General features: G+C 42.7%; 1 protein-coding gene across 2 annotated transcripts; it reads right to left on the bottom strand.

Moving 5' to 3' along the window:
- Nucleotides 1-212: 212 nt before the first annotated feature.
- On the bottom strand, nt 213-15,467 carry snap25b (synaptosome associated protein 25b). 2 transcript variants are annotated; one of them, XM_076299851.1, is made up of 7 exons: nt 15,369-15,467; nt 13,128-13,169; nt 9,742-9,790; nt 6,010-6,130; nt 2,183-2,299; nt 727-871; nt 213-281 (listed from the first exon to the last, which is right to left on the bottom strand). In XM_076299851.1, the coding sequence occupies exons 1-7, from the start codon at nt 15,438-15,440 to the stop codon at nt 213-215; spliced, it is 615 nt and encodes a 204-aa protein (XP_076155966.1). In that variant the 5' UTR covers nt 15,441-15,467. The 2 variants fall into 2 exon arrangements, with proteins under 2 accessions (XP_076155966.1, XP_076155967.1); XM_076299852.1 differs by lacking the exon at nt 6,010-6,130 and adding an exon at nt 5,659-5,773.
- Nucleotides 15,468-16,553: the final 1,086 nt, after the last annotated feature.

Genomic DNA, 16,553 nt, shown 5'->3' with positions numbered 1-16,553 from the left:
TACAGTAAAGAGGCCAAGACAGACGATACAGGACGACATTTTTTTTCTCTACAGGAGTCAGTAGGGACAGATATGTGCCTGTGTGCAAACCTACTGTATCGGGACCGGGTGAATAACCATGATAAAAGCACATGTGTACCATGGCAGGTACAGCGTAGGTGGGTACTTGGCTGGGGGGAGGGGGGTGAAAGCACTTCTTGTATAGGAGGAAGTTAGCCACTGCCCAACATCTTTGTGGCACGCTGGTTGGCGTCGTCAATCCGGGTCTTGTTGGAATCAGCCTGTAGGAGAGAGAACGAGATGTCAAGCACATAGCCTACACACAGGCGGTCCATGTGAATATTCAGTGGGTTAAAACCCATTAGACAAAATCATTTTTTTTATCATACATTTAATAAACCTGCTGACTTTAAAACTTCATCATTACTGTTTCAGTTACTTGTGAGACCCTTATTAAAAGGTTTTTAAGTTTTAGTGTCCCTAGTGGAGTATTACAGCCATGATAGAAGCGGAAAGTTCCTTGGAAGTCCGTTTATCAGTATCCTTAGCTGCCTTTAAATCTTGTCAGTAGTCCATCTGTTATTTTGAAATGTATCCAATCTAATTGGTTTTATGTAGGTAACCAAATAGCCTAAGGTTGAGTCGAGCTGAATTGAGTCAAGTTAAAACAGGACCTGACAAAGGCCAGGATCACCTCAGACCCGTTCTAAGTGGACCCATCCTTACCATTTCCATAATCCTGTCGATCTGGCGGTTCTGAGTATCGATCTCGTTGCCCATGTCCAGAGCCATGTGACGCAGGTTACCGATGATGCCACCCACTTGTTCCAGGTTCTCATCCATCTCGTTCTCCCTGGCGTCGTCTGTTACCCTGCAAAGTCACCAGAGTAGCTTGGTTAAATGCGCACTGACCGCTGTTAAACACACATTGCAGGTATACCGCATGCCAGGAAGCTTAAAGAGCATTAAGGATGCCAATGACCTCTTGGAACATCAAAAGCTGTTAGGGTCATGGCAACTTTGCACAATCCATTGCATGGACATAACAAACAACTACTTGCTGAGAGAGGAAGAAATATGAATAGTGTAAAGAAAAGATGCAGTGCCAAGTACCGCTACAATGGCATCCCTTGCAACTAACTCTCTCTACAACCTCTCACATGCATAAATAATATACGGTATTAGTATTCTAAAACTTATTTGACACTTTTAAAGAAAGCATTGCATGCATATTTAGCATGTATAATTATATAATGTCAGCAATAAATTGGCTTGTTAATGAGAGTGTGGACTGGACACCCTATAATATCTTTTTGAGAAAAGAAAGCAAACTGCTCCAGTTATCATCTACCTCTGGGACCAGCCCATCCCTAAATCTGGCACGAGTTTCACATCCTTATTTATTCATTCATCTGGCTGACATTTTCATCCACAGTGACTTACATACGCTACACCACCACCCCGAGTCTACTGGGTCTTTGCTTTATCATTACATTACTTTACATCTGGCTGATGCTTTTTAACCAAAGCGACTTCCAACAAGGGAAACAATCAAGAATTGTGATTTATCACTGTCAGATTTGAGGCCAGAGCTGATCCAGGCCCCCTTATCATCAGTTACATCTCCACCCTGACCAGACAGTGTAGAACCCCGTACGCCATCCAGCATCATGGGACGGTGGAAGTGTAGCAGGGCTAGGAATTGGGTTTGCATGTAGCCAGACAAGCTGTTCAAGTTGTTCTAGGATTCTAAGTCCCGGCTACCACCATTGTGCTATTGAGCAAGGCTTAACTTAACACTGAGTTACTCTGGGGAGACTGGCCCTTGTAATAACTGGCATATACATAAATCACTTTGGATAAAAACGTCAGCCAAATAAATCATTATAAGTATGTAAACATCACGGCACTGCTTCCTAATAGCCCCCTCTACTGGTAGCAGTCTCTCTTTTTAGCTCTCACTCACCTGCGGATGTAGCCCTCACCTCCTAATAGTGCCTCCTACTGGGTAGCAGTCTCTCTTTTTAGCTCCCATTCACCTGCAGATGTAGCCCTCACCTCCTAATAGCACCCCCTACTGGTAGCAGTCTCTTTTTTAGCTCCCATTTACCTGTTTATGTAGCTTCCACCTCCTAATAGCGCCCCCTACTGGTAGCAGTCTCTCTTTTTAGCTCCCACTCACCTGCGGATGTAGCCCCCACTGATGGCCATCTGCTCCCTTTCGTCCATCACACGGGCAGGCTGACTGGACACCACGCCGTCCTGGTTGTTGGCCCAGGACTGACCGCGATCCTTCAGTCTGCGAAACACATAGAAACACAATGAGTGAGAGGCTCCGCATAACATACATATACACAGCTCAAGGCAATAGCCTATTCACATCAAGATGAATGGGAGTGCCATTGAGCAGTATTGTAGTAGCATGCTAATACCACTAGCCTACTCTACATAACTGAGAACTGAGATTTCTCAGTATTGATTAAAAATGCAGTGGCTACTGGACCTTGCTTTTGTAAAATAACTGATAACTGTTTGACCAAACCGATGTTATTTTTTTTGTGACCATGCAGTGGTAAAATAATGATTTCAGCCATCTGAACAACTTTGAACTAAACAATTTAGTTAACTCACTGTTCAAAAAGCTGTCAGTTTGACCGTCAGTGTACTTCATCTGCTCCAGTACAGTGTGTTGAAAATAAATAACCCTAATTCAGCATGCAGCCAACCTTACCAGCAGTAATTATAACCTAAAGTACTGCCTATTCACTACAACGTAGGTGTGCTTGGTCAGGTAGGCATAGCATACAAAAGAAGGGTAACGGTACAGCATTTATAGAGAGGAGAGACAGTGTTCATCAACCTGTCTACCAAAGACTGCTCTCACAGCGTTTGTATTTTCTACCCACACATAAGTTTTTCTCAGAATATGCTTGGGGATTTAGTTTAACATAGCCACTCAGTCCAGTAGTCACTCAAAGAAAGAAATCCAAGATGAATATTTAAGTCAGTAAATCAATTATACACCGAAAAAGATAAACAAATATGCTCAAGATAGAACAATGACCACCAATGGTAGATATACAAAGACACAGACAGACAGACAGACAGACAGACAGACAGGTGGATAGACAGGTGAACAGGCAGACAGGAGGATCCACAGATAGACAGGACAGGATGGGAAGATGTTACACTGAACAACAGGAAGAGGTAATGGCATGATAAGAGGCACACATACACTGCTGGTTGTATTGAGAACAGAAGGAGGAAAACAGCATCATCACATTAAATGATTCATCTTGACATACAAACACATGCATTTAGCATAGTAGCATTTGGCAAACGCCCCATGCCATCAGGCATTAAAATAAGGTCTGGTCTGACAATAACTTCAAGAACCTTTTGGAGATTTGCTGTCATGATACATTTATACATCAGGACACATTGGAGTTGAGACATGTAATAAGGTAACATTTTTTAAAAAGTATATTGATATACATATAGCAATTGACACAATTCATTAAATATAGCTCTTTCTATTTAGAAAATGTGTGCTCCAAATTAAATTTTCAATACTTAGCAATTAGAGTAAAACAAATGACCTCCAAACCAGACCTTGTTTACTTAATACCATTAATATTTTATTTGAGCCAGATGTCTTTAAAGAAAAAACAAACTTCTGCTTTCAGTGTATACAAACATGAGAACTATTTGTACAGAGAAATTCTGGAAACATACACTGCATGTTCTTAATGGTAAACACTGAAGCCATGCAAATCATGTTCCAATACACGTGCAACATGAAAACATGCATAATGAAAAGGAACTGAGGAGTCCAAGGAAGACGTCAGTAGTTCTTATATCACAGAAGTGATCGGCTTTCTTGGTAGCTGCTCACTGCGCACCAAACCCCATCTCATACATGCCTGTGTTTAGCAATTTTAAGGGCTTATTTTGTGTAGTCCAAGACTCAAGGCTGGTTAGAATGTATGCGGTTTGAGAATGGTGTGGTTTTCAGATGAATTGGAGCTGAAAGGAAATTGATAGTGACTACCGGTTCATGATAATTTCTGTTGATGGGGGGAAGGGGTGTAGAAAGATAGGGAGATAGATAGATAGATAAAGAGAGAGAGAGAGAGAGAGAGAGAGAGAGAGAGAGAGAGAGAGAAAGACGCAGGTGGATGACTCTGTAAACGCAGCTGGGGTTGTTGGGCTTGACTGAAATGGGACCCAGGTGATCTCTAATGCTACAGCAGACAAGAGGAACCAGTCAGATGAAATGCCTCTTTATGCTCTCCCACTCAACATGTACCACTACTTGTGGAAATAGCTCTAGAAGCTCTGCGTGAACACCGTTTTCACCAAGGCCCTCAGTTGACAGCCTGCTGAGAGATGCAATGGTTTCAAACATACGATACATCTGAATAAAAAACATGCATTTGCATTTTTTGTTGCTGTTTAGAAAGGTGAGATCTATAAGCTAATTTCTGTGCTCTTGTGCTTTCAGCCTAATGCCTGCTTTCTGACATTTTCCCACACTGCCTTCAAGGCTGTATTCATCTCCAAAACAACTCACACACATTTTACCGTATTTTAACATATACAGGGTGACATCTTTTGATTAATCACATTATCAGTTTAATGCGCCCTTTTTAAATTACTTTGGCTGCACAGCTGAGGTTTCCTGCGCTCATGCAAGTCAGATGGAACCACAGATAGTGTAGCCTCAAGCAAACACATTAGATTTGTGTCCAACCTTAACCCTTCAGCAGGGGAAGGGGAGAATGTTTTTAACATTCTAACAAAAGATTCTGTTCTGTAACAATGTAAGTTTCTAAAATTCCATGTTGAATTTAATGAGCCCAGATATTCTTTAGAACATTCATTTTCTAAAAGAATAGAATAGAATTCTTTAGAACATTCCCATCACACTGGGCACAAGCTCAAGTGACACGCTACGTCACTACCTTGTCACTGCAAGTTATGGATTGGAGGCAGCCTGCCTTTATTACAAAGCTGTGGCTGCCTGAATTAAAGTCGTTTGACATTTAAAGCATTCCCAGCCTCGGTCAGGAGACCACTGAAGCATGGCAATCAGCATGTGTTCAAATGGCAACGTTGGAAAGGCCTACGGCTTGGCCTGGGTTGCATTGCATGGGCTGGAAATGCATTATTGCCAAGGCAGAGGATCAGTTTAACAGGCCTCCTGCTACATCCACCTCTATCCACACCCATTACTGACGCCCAGACAGGCAACTTGAGACGAGGGTTAGAGAAGAGGAAGAATGGTATGAGATGGCTCGCTGGGTATGAGATGGCTTAGTGTGACTTGGCATACCATGGTGTGGCACGTTGTGGTGTGGCTAGGTATTGCGTGGCATGGTGTAACGTGGCTTGCAATATAGTGTAGTGAAGTGGCTTGGTATAATATAGAATGGTATACACAATGGTGTGGTAGTATGGCATGACTTGGTATGGTATAGCATGGCATGATGTGGTCTGACGGCTGTGGCTTTTATATGGCATGGGATAGCTTGGTGTGCCATAGCAGGCAGCAGTACTGGTCATTTTGTGGATGGATGGTCATGACCACCACATATTTCTCATGAGGTTTTCGGGCGAACAGGAAGGCAGGCATGCAGGCAAGCAGGCAGCACCTACTTGTTGCAGCATGGGCACACTCCACAGAGATTGCCTAGATCCGTCAAATTCTTTTCTGCTTCTTTCATGTCCTTATTGATTTGGTCCATCCCTTCCTCGATGCGCTCCAGTTGCTCTGATTAAACATTAGTTAAAATATCGCCCCCAAAAAAACAAAAACAAAAACAAACACAAAAAAACACCACAAATATAAAAAAGAAAACGGGGGGAGGAGGAGAAGAATAACAAGGGAGAGGAGACAAAGAACAGGGAATAATTATTCACACACACACACACACACACACACACACACACACACACTGGACACTAGCACATGGGCCAAGAGCTGACAGACCCTTGACCAGTACCTACTTGCTACAAGGACACATTTCCATAATTCCACAGCATTTCCCCGGATCTTTTAAACTTTTCTCGGCCTCCTTCATGTCTTTGTTGATTTGGTTCATGCCCCCCTCAATACGATCAAGTTGCTCTGGTCAGGACAAAGGGGGATGATAAGGATGAAAAAGAGGTGCTTTGCTTTTGTGACAAAAACAAAAGAAAAAAACATGAAACAAGCAATGGAAACAAAATTGTGAAATGTAAAAGCATCTAAATGGCTAGTTTGGATAGAACACATGATGATAGGCGAACATGCAGGCAATCAAGAGGACGTGTGGAAAACGTGAAAGCTCTGGCAGTTAATGTGCCATCTCACTAGGGATCTTATATCCAGCAACTAAAACAAACATGGCAGCTTTTAATGCTCTGTGAACATACTGTGAGGCTACACAGCTATAAATATAAATATCAACATAAATCAAATATATCCATCATGTGGTATTATTAGAGAAATAACATAAAACAGCACATGGCCCACACCCAGCATTCAGACGTCCATGCCAGGCATTACGGTAACTGGCTGGCATCAGAGTAAAGGCCTGCCACCAAGCCAACATGAACATGGATATATAGTGTGTGTGTGTGTGTGTGTGTGTGTGTGTGTGTGTGTGTGTGTGTGTGTGTGTGTGTGTGTGTGTGTGTGTGTGTGTGTGTGCGTGCGTGCGCACATGCGTGCGTGTGTGTGTCTGTAATTTGAATCTGGAAATTGATTGCGCTGGGCCTGGGTCTTTTTTAGGAAGCAAAGGGGGCAGAGCTGTGTAGTGAGTAGGCTACACCCCATGGCTTGGAGCCTTGCAGGAGATGTGCAAATGACAGACACCAACGCTCATGGGGATTTTAGCTTCTTCGCTAGCACACTAGCCTGCTATGTTCAAGGGTGTTGGATTGAGTGTGTGTGTGTGTGTGAGTGTGTGTGTGTGTGTGTGTGTGTGTGTGTGTGAATTTGGGGTAGGGGACTGAGAAAAAAAACCACATAGACAAAAACTGAATACAGAATAAAACGATCGAAAGGTTTAAGGACAGAGTGACAGACATACTGTAAATGCATTCATGGACACATGGATGCATTCTTCTGATGGCGGGTTACTCAGGTGAATAGACGCCTTACAGTAGGTTATGGGATTAGAAACTATGAGCATTGGGCTAAATTAAGCATTTCAAATGATTTATTGAACTTTTTATGATCCCAAGGACAAGGAGGAAATTAAGTTAAAGCAAAGAATGTCAGTTTATTGCCTACTGATGTAAAAACACTGATCAGATATCATAGCATTACTGCACAGTTCCTGCAATTTCTTGCTTCTCACTTGTGGCCCACTGAATATAAACAGAAATTATAGTGTACATAATTGTTATTGGCTATCGGACTCGAGGCATAGTGACTCGACTACAACACTGATGTACACTATAAACTACTGTTATTATGCACATTATTAGCCAGGTAGTGTGCATACTGTAGAAATGGAAGCAATTAGATGAGCATATTAAGCATTTGTTTGTTTTTTTAATAGAGATGCTTTGCTTGTGGGTATATAGTGTATCTAAAGCAACTGTTGTGATGAAGACTGAATTCCCTTCTATTCTATTCTATTCTATTCTTAAACTGCATATTATTGAAATGCAATACTTTACTGTAAATCCTACTGTAGGCCTACCTTAATTTAGCTTCAATATTAGCCAGTATATCTCTCTCTACTGTCTCTGCCATAACTACAGGCACTGGGATTAAAGCATTTGTCATAATCCTGCACAAGATGGCATTTAAAAGCACTGCATAGCTGAGTGGCTGGTACTGCTGGCTGCCCATCTGCCAGGCTGCCTACTCGCTGTGGCCAGGGTTCAAATCCTGTTCAGGGCAGCTCGAGCGGAAACTGGCACTAGTATCGACCCGTTCATGGTAACACAAGCAGTTAAAAAAAATGTCAAATGCCATCAGAATTCAGTCTTCGTTCTTCATCTTAATCTTTATCGTAATTTAGTTTGGACATAACCTGTGCACCTGGCAGAGATATCATCCATCAGTTGAGTGATTGTGTGTGTGTGTGTGTGCTACTCTGGGCTAAGTGTCGTTTCGAGAACAAACGCGAGGGCTAATTAGTGTTTGGTGGTAATCCTGGGGAACAGAGGCGATTAGTGAGGAGAGGGAACGTGTCAGTGGAGAAGGAGGGAGGGACATCTTATCTCCTCTCAGGCTGACAGTAAGCTCTCGCTCACTTAAGGTCTCACTTCCCTCTGCTCTGTCTGCTTCTGCCTGATGTTTCACTACAGAGGCTGCCCTTGTGAATGCCTGTTTGATTTTTTTCCTTTATGCTCCACACTTTCAGGTGCCAGAGACATTAATAATAGGATCTAATGTTTGGTTGGTATATACACTACATAATTTACTTGGGATTTATTTGATTCTCTCTGAAGAGAAAGTTAAATTTGCCAGAAAAAAAATGATTCTCAAAACAAAAAAAGTCAAAAGATCAGAGAAATAACATTAATCATTAATCACAGGCATTGGAACATAATCCTTTTCTTCTTGTGTTCATGCTTTTTCCTGGAAATATTCAATTGTGCTAGATGAGTGGTAGGGTCCCATTGATTGAAGTGTGTGTGTGTGTGTGTGTGTGTGTGTGTGTGTGTGTGTGTGTGTGTGTGTGTGTGTGTGTGTGTGTGTGTGTGTGTGTGTGTGTTGGGGGTGGGTAGTTGGGTAATGTCTTGGGAATTCTGGATAAGAGGATGCTGAGGTAATCTGAATCTGGAAATTGATTGCACTGGGGCTGAGAGGAACAGGAGACAACCATTTTTTAGGAAGCGTAGGGGGCAGCTTTATGTTGGACTGATAAGCTAATTAAGGTCCCCCTCTACGCACACAAAAATCCACTCATTTCAATCTAGATGTGCATTACAGTATCTGCTGAGGAAAGCAGATGGATAGAGTTCGTTTTTAGCTCTTAAGAGATAAGCAACACCTTGTCAGATGATGACACAGTATACAGGAATTCCTCTTTAATTTTCTCTCCTCTTGGCTTCTTCATGGTGTGTGTGTGTGTGTGTGTGTGTGTGTGTGTGTATGTTAATATATATTATCTCTGTTACAAATTGATTTTGAGAGTGTGTGTCCTTAGCCAAAGGGATTATGGAGAGATCCATTCTTAAGCTTGTGGAAAATTCATTACTAGCAAAACTGATCGTCCCCCTTAAACACACATGCACACACACACACACACACACACACACACACACACACACACACACACACACACACACACACACACACACACACACACACACACACACCACACTCCTTACTCCACTTACGAGTCAAATCCCAAGCTGACTTTAAAATCTATGAACAGTTACAGATTTAAGGTCAGCAGGTCTTTAAAATGCACTGCAGGTATAATATCTTTATGGTATAGGTGTATGATATTTTAATATCAATGCACATATCATAACCATAATGTAAACATTTTATAACATGATTTATAACATAATTATGGCTTGCATTTTGCTGTCCCAATCCCTAAATGTGCAATTAAGCAAGCTTAAGCAATATTACCTTCACCTGTAATATTATACCTAATTCACCTGTAATATTGTACCTGTCATATTATACTGTATAATGACAGTTTACCTGCTCTATTCCTTTAAAACTCTACTCGTGTTCTCAAGCTAGAATTACATAATCACCACCTCATGCCCATTGAGACTCACCTCCTTGCTCATCGAGCATAACCAGAGTTCTGATTCCGGCATCTTTACTCTAGTCCACCAGAAGCAGAGGCAGGAGGACAACAAAAGAGGGAAGGACAAGGAGGACAACAAAAGAGGGAAGGACAAGGAGGACAACAAAAGAGGGAAGGACAAGGAGGACAACAAAAGAGGGAAGGACAAGGAGGACAACAAAAGAGAATGAAGAGAAAAGACAAGACCGTAGAGAGATCAGAGATCAGAGATCAGAACGGGTGATCATCCACAGGATTCACAGAACAGAACACAGTAAAAAGTCAGACACAGTCAGTAAGTCAAAAGCAGTGAAGGTTATTGATGACTTTCATTTCTTTAGTAATGTAGGACATGTGGTGGGGGTGGTAGGCACCATACGGTGAGCAGGCTAGTGCTATACCGCTCATAGCGAGACGTGCTGCTGCTCTGTGGCTGTTCACATGTTCCGACTGCGTGCTGTACACGGATGCCTTCAGAGCATGTATGTGAAATATGGCTGCCGCTGTTCTGCTGGGTGCAATAAGGCTCTATTGACCTAAATAAAGCAGATGATCCTCATTTGCAGCACACAATCCCTCACTGTTTCATTATTTCCACCAGATGGAACGGCGGGCATGATAAAACGCAACCATCAGGCAGGGTGGATTAACGTGGGCAAGAACAGGGTACCTCGCTGCCACAGTTTTAAAAGGTTAAAGACGTCTACAAAGCTTTCTCATTTGTTCTCCACACATGCGAAGGAAAACTGACATTATACAGAGCTTGTCTTCTGTGTCTGTTGTGTGTTTGTAATTATATCATTTACTTTCCCCTGCACTTTTTTCCCTAAGGCACCTGTCAACATGCAGAGTTCGACCCCCACACACTACAGATTCAAATATTCAGCACTGGCAAAACTCCAATCATTTACTATTCATCCAATTTATGTTCCACGGGTTAATGCTTCATATGATGGGGCAGAGGTGAATAAGCTAATCACCACTCCCAGACAGAGAAAACAAATTAAACATATCTGACCTTTAGCTGCAAATTAAATTAAAATGGCTGACATGCAGCATGACCACGAACATCAATCATTTGAGTGCTCAACAGCAAGTCATAAAAGCTTGCTATGGTCATACTATTTAATGTATTTGGACTGGAGTCCTTAAAAGTAGCCAACTGTGAATGTAAAGCACGTAACATATAGGTTCTTTAACATCCATGTTATTTCAACACCTTTGATTTCATGTTTTTCAGATTTTTCTGTTTCAGAGGAAATTGCTTCTTTCACATCCGTTTGACTTCAATGACTTTGATGACTTTGAAGCTTGAAATTAGACACAAGACACTACATCAACTCACTCCAATGCTACTCCACGCATTTCATCATATGCTGCATTTAATGGATGTCCTCCTACCACATGCACCCATTAGGTCTAAGCGGGCGTAAATCACCTTGCCCGAGTGAGGGCAGGGAGTGCTTTGCTATCATTAACAGAGGACAAAAGCTGTGGAGAATCACTATTGATTTTAACATCAGGGGCAAAAGACTCACACAATGTCTGCACCTCAACCTTTCTATAAATACTGGGAATGAGCCTAGCAATCTCTCCTGGTCAACTCTTTAAATTATGTCAGTATGTGTGTGGGTAAGAGAGACTGTGACTGTATGTGTGTGTATGTTAGAAGAAAAGGATAGAGAAAAAAAAGAGAGAGAGAGAGAGAGAGAGAAAAAGAGGAAAGTGAAAGGAGGAAATAAGGGAAGAGAAAGGGAGAAAGACAAGGGGGGAGTATAGAGAGAGATAAATTGTCCCAGACATACAGAAAGTGAGAGAGAGGGGGAGAAGAGAGAAAGAGAGATGATGGTGATAAAGGAAGTGGGCAGAGCTAAATGAAGTGCTTGAAGAACAGAGAAGGCAATTTCCCCCCGTGACAGCGGCCCCATCACCCCCGAGCAACTGAGACTGCCCTGCGGCCTTCTGGGAAGGCAGCACTGACAGGGTCTTTAGATGACAGGGCCTGATCAGCGTCTAGCGCCTCAATCCCGCGATTCTACAGCGCTCTCTGCGGCACGCTAACGCTAAGCTCCCCTTTTAAACAGAGACTGCTGACAGACCTGTGGCTTTCTCTCGCACATTAATCGCCTGCTTGGAGTTTCAGAGAGACGCCTGCAGCAGCACGCTGGTCTCGACAGAAAGACGCTAATCTGTGGAGCTACATTTACACATTTACAGCATTCTTATACTCGTGCTGGCAGAGTACAAGTTGTGTGGCTGGGAATTATTATTATTTAAATTATTTAATGGCGAATGTTGTAATAAAATGAACAGCGTGAGTGTAAAAATTGCAACACACCAAAGCTCCATCCAAGAAATCTCAGTAGAACAAATGATGTTTGATTTGCAAATTACAGACTGAATTGCAACAGCGAACAGGCACAGAGGCTTTCACGATGAGCATTTGGTGAGACAAAGAAAACCATTTATGAGTGCTGCCATTACTATGTGTAAGTGATTTATATAGACTGACGTCAAATTTTATGAGGCATTATGAATACTTTATAACCCTTTGTGAATGTGTTTATAATTCTTAATGGATGTTTAAGTGAAGTGTTAAGCCAGCCCAGTGGTGTGTCTAGGGACGACTACGCCTGCACAGAACAGCAGAGATAGCATCACTTAGCATCATTTGCTGGCAGCATTGCTCAAAAAGTTGAGCTGTGTTTTTTTAATTTTTCTCTCTATGTGTCTGTCCATCAAAACACTACATTTGGTTAAACATTTAATAACACTGCAATTTCCCTTTGGGGATCCAAAGCCCAGTTCTGTTGTAGCTGTAGCTGTTGTGTTGTTGTTGTCTGTGGTTGTAGGTGGTGTGTTATTGTTGTCTGTGGTTGTGTGTGTAATGTTATTGTTGTCTGTGGTTGTGGCTGTAATGTTGTCGGTGTCTTGTTGTAGCTTTTGTGTTGTTGGTGTCTGTGGTTGTGACTGTAATGTTGTTGTTGTCTGTGGTTGTGACTGTAATGTTATTGTTGTCTATGGTTGTGACTGTAATGTTGTTGTCTGTGGTTGTGACTATAATGTTGTGGTTGTCTGTGGTTGTAGCTTTTGTGTTGTTGTTGTCTGTGGTTGTGTGTTGTCAGTGTCTGTGGTTGTAGCTTTTGTGTTGTTGTTGCTGTTTGTTGTCCGTGGTTGTGGTTGCAATGTTGTGTTGTTGTCGTGTGGTTATAGCTGTTGTGTTGTTGCTGTTGTCTGTGGTTGTGACTATAATGTTGTGGTTGTCTGTGGTTGTAGCTGTTGTATTGTTGCTGTTGTTTGTTGTCCGTGGTTGTGGCTGTAATGTTGTGTTGTTGTCGTGTGGTTGTAGCTGTTGTATTGTTGCTGCGGTCTTACCTCCTCCACCAGCGCAAGCATACGCCGGGTGCTCTCCAGTGACTGTAGGGAGAAAGAAAAAAAGAAAGTTAAGGAAAGAAAGGGAAAGAAAAACAAAGACAAGAGAAAGATGGTCAGACAGGAAACTGCACAGCTGCACATCACAGAGGGTTGACACCCTCTGGGAGAGTTTTAACAAGGAACGGAAGAATCTAAACGTATGTTCTTATGGTCACCTAGATACCGCCATACCTCGTTCCATTCCGCTCTGGGCACTTTCACGACAACACCAATGAGGCTAATTTGACAGGCTGAAGTGAAATGTTTTAGCAGGTGAAAGAAATATTTGCTCTGAAAAAAGGAAATACCTAAGTACCTTGCCAAATGTTTCATTTATTGGTTTACCACTGTTAATTACTACCACTAATTATCTGAGAAAATATGATCACATGTCAAAACAGACTCATCGGGTAATCAGTGCTGTTGTGGAAATTGTGGGAAATAACTGCCAATGAAAACAGTCTTCTTTACACAGAGGATATTTTTAGTCTTGGCAGTATATCATAAGTCAGAAGAGTGAACTGACCGGTAAGAGGTTGAGAGTCTAACATCCACACTTTATCCACAAAGAGCGCTACAGCCTGATTCAATTTACGTACAGTCCTTACTCTCTCCGTTTGGCCAGCAGTCAGTCTCTGCCCTGGGCCTCTAAGCAGAGGACCGTACTCATGAATGTTTCATACGGCCATTTGGAAGGAAGGCTATAAATCTACGCAAAGGCAAGATGACTCTTTTCCTCTCATTAAAAATGACTGTGCTATGAATGTCTTCTTCTGCAGGACACATCAGTAGCATTTGCTCAAGGTAAAAAAACAAAACGGCGTAAGGTTTTTCTATCATTGTGCCCGTGATGAGGGATAAGATGAAAAATGCATTAAAGATCAATACAGGGGAGAGGAAGCACCCTCTTTGTCTGGCTAATTGTGCTATTTGCCCATTACTGATGCAAGGGATGCCATCTTCCATTCAGTCTTACTCCTGACTGAGAGCTCCCTGGATTACATCTGTCCTTTTGTACATCAGGGCAGATCATTTACGAGATGCCCTTTGGGCGGATTCTCTGAGCACAAAGCTTTGACTATCTCTCTGATGAGAGCTCCTGAACTCTTGATCACTCTCAAAACAAACATAAAAAACAAAACAAAACAAAACAAAAAAACCTGGGTCAACTTTGACTAGCAGAAGATTTGTCTTTGCCGTCATGAGATTTGGAGCGGGGAGGCTGGTGAGATTAGTGGTAAAAAGGAACAATGGCATGCACATCACATCACATCAGAGTGCAGTGTGAGAGAAAGTGGAATAGAACATTATATTGTTATTATATATTATCCAATATTCCAATATGTGGTTTAATGTTCTGCATTCTGTCCTATATTCCAATATGTGGTTTAATGTTCTATTCCACTTTCTCTCAGGTGCTACGTGGTCTCACTGAGGTCCTCCGTGTGGACGGGTTCAGCTGGACCGAGGGGACAGACGATCACCTGCCTCACACAACTAATGCCCGAGTGTGTCCATGACACTTCTCTTTTGTTTCACCAACCCAGAGGACGCAGCTGACAGGGACACTGAGGCGTTTCTGACCACTTGTTTTCACATTGGACACAACACGGGCAGAGGAGAGTGGCCATGAGCCTCACTGCTAACTGTTATATAACCCTCCCGTGTGTCATACAGAGGGCTATGATAGCAGATGGTGTGGACGGACTATCTGATGATAAAGACCAGCTCTGTTCTGGTTGGCTGTTATCTTGCGGTTGAGAACCGATGCGTTCTACCGGTTCCCAGTTCCAGCGTTTGCTGTTATCTGGTTCCCCCATGATCCTTGTTCCGCTTTCACAAGTGAGCTTCAGAGGGGATTCTCATGTGATTTGCATAAGAGATGTGATTCACCATTTCTTTTTCGGTCAAAGCTATTTCTATATGAGGCCAACCATATGTATCTGAGCCAATGCTTACAGCCTGTGTGTGTGTGTATATATGTGTGTGTGTGTGCGTGCGTGCGTGCGTGCGTGTGTGTGTGTGTGTGTGTGTGTGTGTGTGTTTGTGCGTGTGTGTGTGTGTGTGTGTGTGTGTGTGTGTGTGTTTGTGTGTGTGTGTGTGTGTGTGTGTTTGTGTGTATGCATTTTCTGTGTGTGTGTTAGCTCCACTATCCTGGCCTCCCTCCCAGGTTTACAGAACCCTCAGGTGTGTGTGACGTACCTCATCTGCCAGCTGGTCGGCGCGCTCTTGCAGGTCGGTGAGCTCATTGCGCATGTCCGCCTCGTCTGCCATGGTTACGCCGGGCTGTCAGGTACGAGTGGCTCTGCACACACAACCAGAGGGAGAGAAAAGAGTGTGTGTTAAACAGAAAGACACAGGGAGAGAAAAGAGTGTGTGTGAGAATCTGTACATAAGAAAAGCACGCTTCTAAACAGAGACACAGGGAGAGAAAGAGTGTGTGTGAGAGAATCTGAAATACTGTATATATATAAAATAGTGCTTCTAAAGACAGTAGAACAGAAGACTAGAGAGAAACAGTGTGTGTGAGAATCTGTGTTTCAATGTAATTTATGAGATGTGAAAGGAAAGAGTGGCTCAAAACACACAGAGAGTGTGCATTTGAATGTGTGAGTGTGTGTGTGTGTGTGTGTGTGCATGTGTGTGTGTGTGTGCGTGTGTGCACACAGAGAGTGTGCATTTGAGTGTGTGAGAGTGTGTCTGTGTGTGTGTGTGTGTGTGCGTGTGTGCACACAGAGAGTGTGCATTTGAGTGTGTGAGAGTGTGTCTGTGTGTGTGTGTTTGTGTGCATGTGTGTGTGAGAGAGACAGAGAGACAGAATAGCTTTTTCAATTTCATTTATGTGTGCTGAAGAGGTGCTTGTTCCTATTGAACACCAGTGGGTGCACACATAGAGGCATCGGGCAAGAGAGAGATGAAGTGCAATAAAACAATGACATCTTAGCATACTGTACAGTACTGTGCGGCTTACTCATCAACAGTCCACATCTCAATGATGGCCACTCACTGGGCTGTTATTTGGAATAAATTGAAATGACACTTTAAACATGATCACCGCTGTGCATCCTCCAAGCAATTTGAGCAAAACATCAGCGAATCGGTTTGAGTCCAGATTAATTGTAAACGAACACAAATGCTGACCCCAGTCCCCTACCGAGGTGGTGCTTTAACCTGACCCAGTACACACACACACACACAGACTGAGCTGAAAGGATTAGCCATCATCGTTGTGGCGACGTGTGAAGGTCTCCACTCTGCCTTTCAGACAAATTGCTTTGGTGCCTCCTCCCTGCGCTGAAGTGAAAATCCATAATATTACCGGCCATTTCTGTCTGTTACCCTCAAAAGTAATTTCAGTAACTTCCCCCGTGATCCATTTCAGTAGCC

Source organism: Alosa pseudoharengus, unplaced genomic scaffold (assembly GCF_046254945.1).
Source record: "Alosa pseudoharengus isolate Yale_2024_CS ecotype anadromous, Long Island Sound unplaced genomic scaffold, YU_APseudo_1.1 YU_APseudo_1.1_scf_22, whole genome shotgun sequence".
NCBI lineage: Eukaryota > Metazoa > Chordata > Actinopteri > Clupeiformes > Clupeidae > Alosa > Alosa pseudoharengus.
The sequence above is the reverse complement of the archived record's forward strand: the minus strand, read 5'-3'. Positions and strand labels throughout refer to the sequence as shown.